Source organism: Botrytis porri, assembly GCF_014898465.1.
Source record: "Botrytis porri strain MUCL 3234 chromosome Unknown BPOR_001, whole genome shotgun sequence".
Classification (NCBI taxonomy): Eukaryota; Fungi; Ascomycota; class Leotiomycetes; order Helotiales; family Sclerotiniaceae; genus Botrytis; species Botrytis porri.
The window spans coordinates 3557142-3569286 of NW_024066075.1; the positions used below are offsets into that span (position 1 = coordinate 3557142).

The following is a 12145-nucleotide window of genomic DNA, read 5'->3' on the forward strand; positions in this document are numbered from 1 at the left end:
ATGGAGTGGACTGCAAACTTTGACTTCTTGGATCGACAGGTGGTTAAAAATGATGAGGTAAGAGAGTCTCTGGTGGTGAGCATCCGATTTTTTCCATTTTTGCTTCAGTGTGAAAATAGAGGTAAGAGAGGCCAGCGGATGTCACTTTAGCTCATTAACACTCATCTAGACGAGAGTTGTTGCGTATGAAGGTACCCCTGTAAGGTTTTGGGCACTAATATAAGATCCTATGCATCGCTCTTCCCTCGAGGTTCTACTAGTTGGGAAGTTGAATACTAAATGGAATTTGTCGCGTATCGCAGACCCCTACAAGCGTACTTATTTGATGTTGCTCTAGCTGCTGGTAACTGTTGGTTTCACTTGGCTATCTATAGCGCACGAATTATCACTATCCTTCTCATATTCCAACAATGTGGTAGCCTCACACAATATTTAAGCAAGTACCTCTCAACACTCAGGAAGTAGGAAAACTCGGCTGTAAATCCTTGCTGTCATATAACAAGATAGAAAGTTACAAGATTTATTGATTACTGAACTAATGACACAATAGTAATAAGAGTTATCGAACTTACTTACCGCACCCTATAAATTTTGTAACAAAATCCCTACAAAATGGTGTTTTTCTATACATTTTATTTTCAAAACTTGAAAATAATTAATTAATACTATTCTTTATCGAAAAAAATATATATTTTATTTTTAATCATTTTTGTTCATAAATTGTATGGATTTGAAGTTGAAAAAATTGAAGAAATTTTTTTTGTAATACTTTTTCTATACAAAATAAGCGATTTTTTTAGAAAATTTATAATTTCTATCTTCAATAGCTTATAACTTTATAAATAAAAAATTTAAGAATAAATTAGCTGTGTTTTTTATATATATAATTAAATTAATTCTAAATCGATTTTGAATTCTTTTTATCATTTTGTATAAAGTTTTAGTAAAGAAACAAGGATCTTAAAAGCTGAAAAATTAATGGTTTTAGTGGGGAAATCGAAATCTGTGCGGTGAGGAGGTTCCAGAACTCTTACAACAATGATATAAATCCAATGTCCCTCACAGCACGAGCAGCAAGCAACGTTTGTGATATATAATGGCGGTCCCCACAGCGCCTGAACATAAGAGTTTTTCAGAGCGGAGAACCTCATTTCGATGTGTTTCGACGATGTTAGCGAAGTGTAAAATGTATGGTGCTGAGTCGGGACTTATCTGTTGTGTCTATGTATGACGATACAAATGGAATGGTCCCCGCAGCACCGAATTGTGACCAATCGACGTTTTTCTAGTGCAGCAGGAACCATCACCATTTTGATCACTCCTAGGACCAATTCTGAAATGGTCTATATCACCTACAAATTTCAGTATCCTGAGAATCGAAGTAGATATAGTCTCTGGAATGTGCCAGGTGCAGACGTACACGTGAATATGAATGGCAATCATGGCGGTGGTTCCCGCAACACCCAGTCATCATGCAGTATGTAAATTCTTCGACAAGTGAGTATTGTGCGGGCGCCGCAAAGACCACCACCATGAGCTAACCAATAATCATTTCTAGTCTAGATATAGCAGAGCGCAGATTGTTACAAGTTCGATGAAAGGCAGACCTGGCTAGTGTTAGTGGTTCTCACTAGTTTGTTGTATGATGACTTACGAGACGGCCATGCTCCGAGAACACTTCTATGGAGGAAGTGTTCTCATAGGTGGTGTGTCTCGTGTCTTCGTAAACTATTTTGCAACAGCAAAAGTTCGGATAATCTCACGCTGGAGATCTTACCACGAGCTTGATGAGACCAGGATAAAATGCACTACCGAAACGAGCGAATTTTCGGCAAATTGCCAAGTCAAAATCCCGGACACACCATTGTTAAACGAGTTTCGTTCACCTGTACAACAACGAAAAACCTCTAACTCAACAATCAATTACGATACTTTGGATGGTCATCTTGATAAATTGAGAAGTATAAGTGAACGAAGAAAAGCGGAGATGGAAAAAGACGAGATGGAAAGAAAGGCAGAGATGAAAAGAGCTGACACGGAAAGAGCCGATGTGGAAAAAAAAATAGCGCAGATGGAAAGTGACGAGCTGACAAGAAAAATAGCGGCGCAGATGCAAAACGTTGGCAGACAGGACTTTCGTGTTCATGTTGAGGATGATTCATTTGCAGATTGGCCCCAAACAGTGGACCCCAAGTTTTTGAGTTTAGGGAGGACAGATTTCAGCATTGAATAACTTGAGAAAATCTTTTGGATGTTCCCGTCCTTCCCTCACCAAGCAGGAAATGAAAACGAGCAGCTCTAGATATGATGATACAAGAATAATTCAAATAGCTTTCCCTCCGAGAAAAGATTCTGGTACTAATATCCTATCATACCAGCTAATAACATTACTGTATACTCTTGACGAAGCGGAAGTGTATTGGGACGCGGGGGGCGGAGATGAGAAGTATATCCTTGGTGCATCTGTTGCTGTATGAATAGCCTTAACTTCTTTTGTATACACGTCCATCATCGGATAGACTGCATATATAGCAAACACGATTATGCTAAGTAAACATTTACAAAGATCGGTAGTCAAATATAGCACAATAGTTGATTACATTTTATATATTTTTCAAATAGAAAAGAAGAATAACATGGTTTATTAATACATACATTATATCAGTATATATACTACTTCAAAATATATCAAAATTAATCTTTTATTAATATTTTTATTTAAATTATTAATTATTATTTTTTCTCTAAAAAAGTTTCCTTATAAATAATAAAAATGAAATATTTATAAAATTTAATCTTTTTATAAATATTTTAATTATAATTCAAGAATGTTATATTTTGTATTATAAAAATTTATTTTTTTGAATAACTTTTTTATTATTATAAAAATTTATTATTTTAATTTATTTTTATATTATTTATATAAATAAATATAATATATATAAGGAAAAATTAAATTATATTAATAAATAAAAAAAGTGTATGGTTATATATAACCGTTTTTTACATGTAAAAATAATGATGTATATACTGATATAGTGTATGTACTAATAAACCACGTTACTATAACTTATATGTTCTCTAACTACATAAATCAAACCTAGGTACACCTGAGGCGGGGCAGATAGATCCACCTCTGCGCTCCGCATAAAACATACTTGGACGCAAGGATAAATACTTGTAGTCCCTGTCACTTCACGATCTAAATTTTAGCCAATCAAATAGCGCAAAGAAGTTATTTTTGCCAGCTGATTGGCTGACAAATTATAGTTGTCAGAATAGGGACTACAAGTATTTATCCTTGCGTCTAAGTACATGGAGCACGGGCTATGCGCCGCTAGGCACAGAGGCACATGCCGTAATGTTTGTCACCGCCTTGCGCCGGACAGAAGAATTTGTACGGTAAAATCGATAATCAGTAGCCTAAACAAGCTAGCGTTGGAAGAAGCGGTGACAAACATTAGGGCATGTGCCTTCGTGTGTATTAGGCGGAATAATCCTATAAGGTGACGAGACAGGATATGATGACAACCGTATAGTCACAATAGAATTTTTCTTTTCCTGATGACAGCTATAGAATGACAGGATGACAAGCCTATGATGATCTGCAGGGATATATAAGGTGACCGCTAATAATATATAATGATTAATGCAACAATGGACTTACCGCAATCAACGGATTCTATCGAAAAAACCAAACAAGTTGTCTCGCTTGACCCCGAGCGTCGTCTTGTCTATGGACATGATATATTAAAAGCTTTACGCAAGAAAGATTGGAAATAAGTCCAATTTTACATTACTTTAATATTGGTCGCTATATGAATCATGAAGATGGTATTCGCTGCAAGGATGGTCATATGAGTTATGAAGATAGTATTCGTCTTGCAAGATCTTCGACTACGGCACAGTTCCATAATGCTTATATCTAATACGATATGTACTGGGAGCAACCAAGTCGAAATTTCTATCGAAGAAACAGGACCAGTGGATACAACGAACTCTGTGATTGTTCGTATCATTCCATTAGAATCATACATCAATGCGACTAAGTTGTATACAGTTATTGAATATACTTATCGACGTAATTCGCCGCTACAGTTGAAGAAGTTGGATATCGATGGTGTCCATTATTGAACTTATAGAATGCAAGGGACTTATATATCTGATGAAGATAGTCTATACTTCTGCACTGATTTGGGGATATCGTTGGGTCGAATAGAGCAGATAAAGGAGGCAATATATATAACTTAGATCGATACTTCTATATTATTTTTTATAGAAATGGTTCGAGGATCGACGATATGAAGATCGATAATTCCGCTGAGCGTACAATTATAAAAAGGATATAAACTAGGACGAGATAGACTTCTGGATATCCAATAATGGAATCTGTATACAATTTTCCTTATCACAATTGGATCTTTTTTACATGGAATTTCTTGAGGTATATAGGTTAAATAGATAACAGCAATAACTTAGTTACAGGCTTAATTCTAAACTACTGAGCTAGCTATCTACAGTACAGTGAGAAGGACTCTTGTGTTAAGAATATGTGTTGGATATCATGGCGGGCCACGGTCACGAAACTGTGGCATGCTATGACTGTGGCATGCTATGACTGTGCGCCTGAGACATATATACGCTATATAGTCAATATGGTCAATATGGTCAATAACTTGGGAGTCAATTGTCCCCAGAACCCATTATATCTCCAGTGTGAGAGTTCTCAATTCTCACTATAGGATTGTTTTGTCCCTTCCGGCCTTCACAGAGTAGAGATTTGGTACCTCGTTTTACGAAGCTAGCCGGTGGATATCTTTCTGCCCTAGGATAACTCTGATCCTATAGATTTTTAGATTATAGATTTTGAATTAAAAGAACACTACTCACGACTTCTGTCAAGCCAAGCGGCCAAGAAGGTGCATCTCTAGATGTGTAATTGAAGAGTTTTCCATTCCTCCGTCCCAAAACATAAATGTCACAACCGAACTCGCTCCTTAGCTCGTCTGCCTTTTCCATGAAGGTGATTTTTCTTCTTCGAAAACTATCTGTTATGCCTTTTGTCGAGCGTCGTTGAGATCGCAGCTTCTCCATACTTCAAAATGACTTACAATACTCCTTCTCGAGTGTTATAGGCTATTTAATGTAATGGTTCTTGAGCTCCCTTTATAGCGTCCTTCGATCCGCCGATGAAGAATACAGTATTACCACAATTCGCAGACATTTTACAGTATTTATTCTCGATATACAGTATAATATTGAAGTCACAGTGTTTTGCCTTCGAGTTCATCTATTTGATTTCGGTCAGCGTTCAATTGCGGGAAAAAAGAACAGTGTCTCACTAGATAATACGATGTCACAGGCTGATATCTATAGTTACAGACTGAAGATGACTGAATCTTTCTGCCAACTTTTAGAGTAGAGCTGACTGTGAAAGGAAAATTCCGATTCTGCGGACGAAATCAAGAGCTGACACAGATTTTTAGATGGTTGAGAGCTTATATATTCGGAGGGGAGGTGGATCTCTGAGTACAAAAAGATATTTGATACTTGACCTTAAGAGTCCCTTGGACGTGTTATAGAAACAAATGAAGTTGATAGGTGAAGCCAGTTTCCAGAGACTTCATTTCTACTTGGATGATACAGTATGAGAGACCTGTACAGAAGTAGCTCTACAGTATATAGTAATAGAACTTGATGAATAAGAATCAGTTACATGTGACGTTGTAAAATGAAATGAGATAGAAGGCCTGGAGATTTTAGCAGATTGCAGACCGTATACTATACGCTATTCACAAATCCGGAATACAGTCTGTACCACAATGCACACTCCAGTACAAACCAAATTTTGGTTCATACCAAAGCCTGGTCTATACTATAGGAAAGTCTACCCTGTACCACAATTCGGTTGTCACCTCTATATGTCCATGTGAAATTGAGTTCCACAGAATAAAGAATTCCATCAGGCAGCATTGCAATCGACGACTTCACCGAGTGCGCCATACGGAGCTATAACTTAGGCACACTTGATTGTCTTCAGCTCTTTTGTCAATCCTAGGAGGTGTTCATCCGTCGTGCTACTATATGTTATTGGGTGATGACGTGGAACCACTGTAAGCGGCAGAATGAAGGTGCAATCATTTTGCCTGATGTCGTTATTTGGCTTTGTTCGGAACGTCGGTAAATTATGACTTGCTTGCAGACTGGACCATCTCTTGATGTAAGGGCTTATCTTCTCGCCTCTACTATCCCTTCCCAGTCGTCGTAGGAAATACTGTACCTACAGAATATCATCAAATCCAGTATCGGCGGCTATAAGATACCGCTGAATACAAACTAATCTTTATTTAGCCTAGCGCTAACTGATGTCCCTAGCGCCGTCTCCCTTGCGATTCTAAACTTTCTTATCTCTAAAAGTTAGTACAAGTATTCCCAACACCAAAGCGGATCTAAACCAACTCCTTCTACGTTTCTTGAATAGGCTAGTCTTAGGATACTGCGTTTCCCGAATTGACAAAAATGGTAATAGTTGCCGCTACCATGTTTCATCCCAAACTCTAGCGCATTCATTACCTACCACCCCCCGTCTGGCGCTGCATCTCTGACTCTTCCACTCGTCTTCTGTCCACCAACCACAGCGGTAATATAAACCCACCTGCTACCCCTCCTCCGTCCAGTCGATATGGCTCTGCGTCAAGCAAAGCGGCCTCATGGGAAACGGCCTCAAGGTATCAAGAAAGAACGACCACAGTTATCTTCTCGTAAGAGCGCACGCCTAGAAAAGATACAGCGGCCCCAAGAACGAATTGTATCTAAAGACAGGAATATCGAACCAAAATCCTTACTTCCCTCCCCAACCAGCAACACTTTTAATAAAGAGGTATATTATTTTCCCTTTATTTATTATATTATAAAGCTAACCTAAGTCAAGTTTCCACAAACTAAGAATCGAAAACGAAAACGATCGCAAGAAGACAAAGCCGCCCTCCCTTCTACTATCACTCCTTTTCAAAAACGATTGCAAACATCCCCACTACAATCTCCTAACCAGGAAACAATTAGCAAAAACACAGCAATTGATATTAATAGCAAGGAGATAAACCCACTTGAATACTGGAGGAAGGAACTCCGTTGGCCCAAGGAATACTTTGAACCGGAGAGCAACATGAATCATTTGCTTGCGAGGAAGAAATCTTCGTCATCTTTTCGTGGCAAACAATCGGAAGCTGGCTCTACCGCACCTAGCTCTACCACACCTAGCGATCAAAAGCCGAGGGAAGCAAAAAGTTCACCTTATGCGCGTCCGAGCTATGAGATGGTCCTTGCAACAAAGGGTAGCTTTATGGGTAAATTCGAATTGGGTATCACAGATGAAAGCAAAAGACTCTGTCGAACTTTACTTGAGGCCGAACAATCAGTCCCTCAAGAAACCCTATTTCGTGACGATCTGTTTGAGGAAACTTGCGAGACTGTACAAGCAAGAAATGAAGCTATGGTTGTTCGAGACATTTCCCCATTGATATGTCCGTCCGCTCAAGTCTTAAGGATATATGGTGCCAAACATCTCAAGCCTTTGAATGAAAGTGTCAATGAAGGCTGGAATAGCGCTATATCTTTCTACAGTTCTCGCCCACAGCCTGATTATTCTGTGGGATTCGGACGATCTGCGTTCACAAACGATCAACTTGAAAAACTTAAGCCTTTTGTCGGCGAGATTACAGATATTTTTACCTCCTATTTCATGGCTACTTGGCAGATGTATTTCCCGTTTCTTACATGCGAGGTCAAGTGTGGTGCCACAGCACTTGATATTGCCGATCGACAGAATGCTCATAGTATGACACTTGCAGTGAGAGGTATAGTTGAACTTTTCAGGCTTGTGAAACGCGAAAAGGAGCTTCATCGGGAGATACTCGCCTTCTCAATCTCGCACGATCATCGCACAGTGAGAATCTACGGTCATTATGCTGTGATTGATGAGGGGAAAACCACTTTCTATCGTTATCCGATTCATACATTCGACTTTACGGCATTAGATGGCAAAGAGAAATGGACAGCATATAAATTTACCAAGAATGTTTACGATATATGGATGCCGACTCACTTGAAGAGAATCTGTTCAGTTATCGATGACTTACCACCCGATCTGGATTTTGAGGTCTCACAGCAATCCGAGTTAGGGGAATCTGGACTTTCACAAGGGTTCGAAAGCCACTATCTCTCTAACCAAACAAGGGAAGCTGGTAGTCAATCAAGCCCTATTAGTTCACAAGATATTCCCTCCGATACTTCCCTATCTCAAAGAACTGAAAGAAGAGAATTCAAAAAACCGAAAAAAAGGGCTCGATCTTGAGGCGTATTGTTTGCTATGAGCGGTTTTTGGGGATGCTATTCGTTTGAAAGTTTGCTTGTCATATAGTTACTCCTATGCTGCTATCAATTACACTGCAGGCCTGGTTATCAGTATTGAGAGGTGATTTTTTGGGGGTACAAAGGGTCTAGGGAAAAACTGTACGATACAATGATACCAAGGATATCCATAATGAAAATGCGACTTATTGTATAGTCCACAAACTGTTTCCGATACAGGACCGATGATTGATAAAGAGTTGTGAAATACGTAGATATATTTAGAATTTTCCCGGATGATGAATTGCGGAAGTTATGATGCGAGAAGAGGATCGGTAATCGATGTCGGCTCTATCAACTCTTCTCAAAAGTGATAGGATAAGTACCTAAAGTGGTAAACAGCCAGGGGCTGTGAGATACATACTACAGGAAAAGGTGTGCTTGACAGACGGATCTTGGCACAATCACCAGGCCCATAGATGAGAAGTGTTACGAATGCTTGTCTTCTGAGTCACGTGGAAGTGGTCAGTTCTCGGAATACTAGTAGTCGTCGGGACTAATAGTATTGTCGTAGGTTTATTATTGAAAACAGGTATTCGTAGGAGCTGGAGGTCGATAGTGAACTTTAATTTAGTTTAGGCGACAAATTTCTTGTTCACATCCAGATGAACGTAACTTATCTAGAGGAGGTATATATTGAACTACTTGCAAAGAAATATCTATATCTGGGGATATTAAAGTGAGATAATGAATATATTCGCCTTTTCACTACCCGTTCTTTTAAAAGACTACAAGAAACTCGACTTGATATAGAAGGATATATATAGGATTCTGCTATTTGCTTTGAGTACTCGCTGGAACATCAGTTCGGCCATGACAAACCTACCTTGTTTCTTATAAAGAAGACCTAGATTATACATAAAAATGAAATGTGTTCTTGAAATAGAAGGCCACAATTGCAAGTAAGCCTCAAGTGCAAGCAAGCCTCAAGTGCGAGTAGGCATCGAAAACTAAGTGGCTTCCAGGCATATGCTAGGTGGGATGGCGGCAACTAAGAGCACCACTGCCTTAACTATCATAAGATTTTTGCTAGCTTTTTCCTACTTGAGACTAGTATATTTCTATCTGTGTACCTCTCAATATCAATGTACCTAAAGAAAAGGTCGCCTATAGAAATATAGGTACCTATCTTTTAGTCGGTACCTAGAAAAAAAGGTGCCTACTTGTGAGGGTTTGAGTCAAGGTGTGCATTGATTCTAGATACAAGATATAGCGCAAGGAATCAAGAAGAAGATTGGCGATTCCTCGCGCTTTTAAAGAACTAAAACGAGATCACATGATGTCAAAGCGCGTGGTCCCGTGACACTACCCCCCCCCTAAAGAATTAGGAGCTCCTGCGACGCCATACCTCAGTCGGTGACGGCTTGTCTGGGTGCTGCGCATGGAAATCATAGAGCAATGCTTCGCAGCCTGGTATCAGATCACGTTGAGGCCGCCACGAAGGAGGGTAGCCTTTCCATTTCACGTAGTACTCTAATCTTACCTTCTTTTGCCGGTTCTTCGTAATTCTGGAGTCCAATATCTCAGTAACCATCCACGCTCTGCCTTTTGTATTGTCTGGTTCTAGTACCACACGCGAACGTGGGGGCTGGTGTTGACCAGGAAGGGGGTCCGTGGCTGCAGCGCGGAGCAGAATCGTGTGGAAAACGTTGTGGATTCTCAATGCTGGAGGAAGATCCAGGCGACAGGCAACGGGGCTAATGACCTCCTTGATACGGAACGGGCCGATATACTTGTCGGCCAACTTCTTGCTTGGCCTGTCCATGTTCAAATTCCTCGTGTCTAACCAGACTTTATCGCCTACCTGGGAGGCTGGAGCTGAAGATCGAGATGCGTTAGCTTGATCAGCATAACGTGCCTGGGACATTTCCATTTCTGCATGCAGAAAATCCGTCATTCCTTTCATCCATTCAGCGAACTTATCGGCTGTTGTGATGTCTAGCTGCTGAACTTTTGGGAGTTTACGCACCCCTTGGGGTGGTTCAGTGCCCATTCGTGGGTGTTGTCCGTAAACTGCATAAAATGGCGTAACTCCTGTTGTTTCCGACTTGTGATTATTCATGGCAAACTCTGCTAATGGTAGCCAGTTCACCCAGTCGTCTTGAGCATAACTGACGTAGGCACGAAGGTATTGTTCGAGGATCTGATTGGAGTTTTCTGATTGTCCGTCCGTTTCTGGGTGGAAAGCCGTCGAGAGTTTCGTAGAGACGCCAAGTCTCTGACAAATGCGTTGCCATAATCTTGAAGTAAACTGCGGTCCTCGGTCGGACACGATCGTCTTAGGAAGCCCGTGATGTTTCCAGATATGGTGGAGGAACAAGCGTGCGGTGTACTTTGCCTCCATGGACCCACAACCGATGAGGTGACGTTGCTTTGAGAGTCGGTCGGTCACTACCATGATATATCGACAGACTTGACCAGTCGTTTCGCTTTTGCTTCTCGGTAGTTCAACGATGAAGTCCACAGTAATATCCTCCCATCTCCTCATTGGTGGATCGAGCGGCTGAAGAAGCCCTTGATACGGCAGCCTCGAAGCTTTCGATCGTGAACAGGTATGACAATTGCGTACGTATCGCCGCACGGTTTGGTTCATCCTTGGCCAGTAGTAGCTTCTTGCAAGCAGTTCGTAGGTTTTCGCTCTTCCTGGGTGTCCTGCCGCAACATTGTCGTGGTGAGATTGTAGTAATCGGAGGCGCAGAGTGTCATCTTCAGGTACAAACAGCCGCTTCCTTACACACAATCTTCCTTCTCGCTCTGAGAGCATGGCAATGGTTATTTTCGACCGAGCCAGGTCCGGAGGTAGCTGGCGGTCTCCTTTGCGTAGTGCTTCCATCATTTTGGAGGGTGTTGGGTCTTGTTCGTAGGCTGTCGATATGAGCTCCTCGAGTGATGCTTGCGACTCTCCACCCTCTCCGCCCTCTCCGTGCAAGGTATTTTGATCAGGAGCAATGGGAAGCATCCCAGGAGACAGGTTGTGAGGCTTCAAAACTACTTGATTCTGGTGTTGGTGCCTCTCGTCTTCTTCACCTTGTGGCAAGTCCGAAGAACGTCTGGTTAGGGCATCGGGCTTGCCTCCTTGTGTTCCTGGCCGATAGATCAACCTAAAGTCAAATCGCGAAAGTAACTCGCTCCATCTAGCTTGCCGGCGGCTGAGACGCTTAGTTGTCATGAAGTGTTGAAGATTCTTGTGATCACTGAGGACTTTGACTGGAACTCCTGCTCCCTCAAGCTCAGCTCTCCATTCCTCGAATGATCGTACAATGGCCATCAGCTCTTTGTCATAGATGTCGTAGTTGCACTCGGTTGGTGTTAGTTTCTGGGAGAAGAACGCAACTGGATGTAAAATTCCGTTTTCATCCGGCTGCGACAAACAGCCGGCGTTGACGTAGTCGGACGAGTCGCACTCGATTGTACTCGGTTTATCGGGGTCAAAGTGTCGTAAAATGGGCGCAGACGTGAATGCCTCCTTCAAGCTGTTAAAGGCTTGCTTGCAAGCGGCGTCCCATACAAATGGAGTATCCTTCTTCGTTAGTTTCGTCAGTAATGATACCTTTAAGGTGAATCACATAATATTATAAAAAGAATTGAATTATATTCGTTATCCCCATTGCCTATTACCCGAAGGATAGTATATATAGGGATTTTGGGTACCTGTAAGGCCCTTACCAGGCTTGAAGAGGCCCGGTTTCTCACTATATTACATAATATATTATATAAACATAACCTTCAGCCCCGG

General features: G+C 41.0%; 2 protein-coding genes across 2 annotated transcripts; both read left to right on the forward strand.

Moving 5' to 3' along the window:
- Positions 1-1663: 1663 nt before the first annotated feature.
- On the forward strand, positions 1664-2233 carry EAF01_000969 (uncharacterized protein; the record flags this gene model as incomplete). Its single annotated transcript, XM_038909219.1, has 1 exon — positions 1664-2233. One exon carries the CDS (start codon positions 1664-1666, stop codon positions 2231-2233), a length of 570 nt encoding a protein of 189 aa, XP_038776125.1.
- A 4046-nt stretch (positions 2234-6279) lies between these two features.
- Positions 6280-8568, forward strand: EAF01_000970 (uncharacterized protein). Its single transcript, XM_038909220.1, has 2 exons — positions 6280-6880; positions 6932-8568. The coding sequence occupies exons 1-2, from the start codon at positions 6683-6685 to the stop codon at positions 8351-8353; spliced, it is 1620 nt and encodes a 539-aa protein (XP_038776126.1). The 5' UTR covers positions 6280-6682; the 3' UTR covers positions 8354-8568.
- The last annotated feature ends 3577 nt before the right edge of the window (positions 8569-12145 follow it).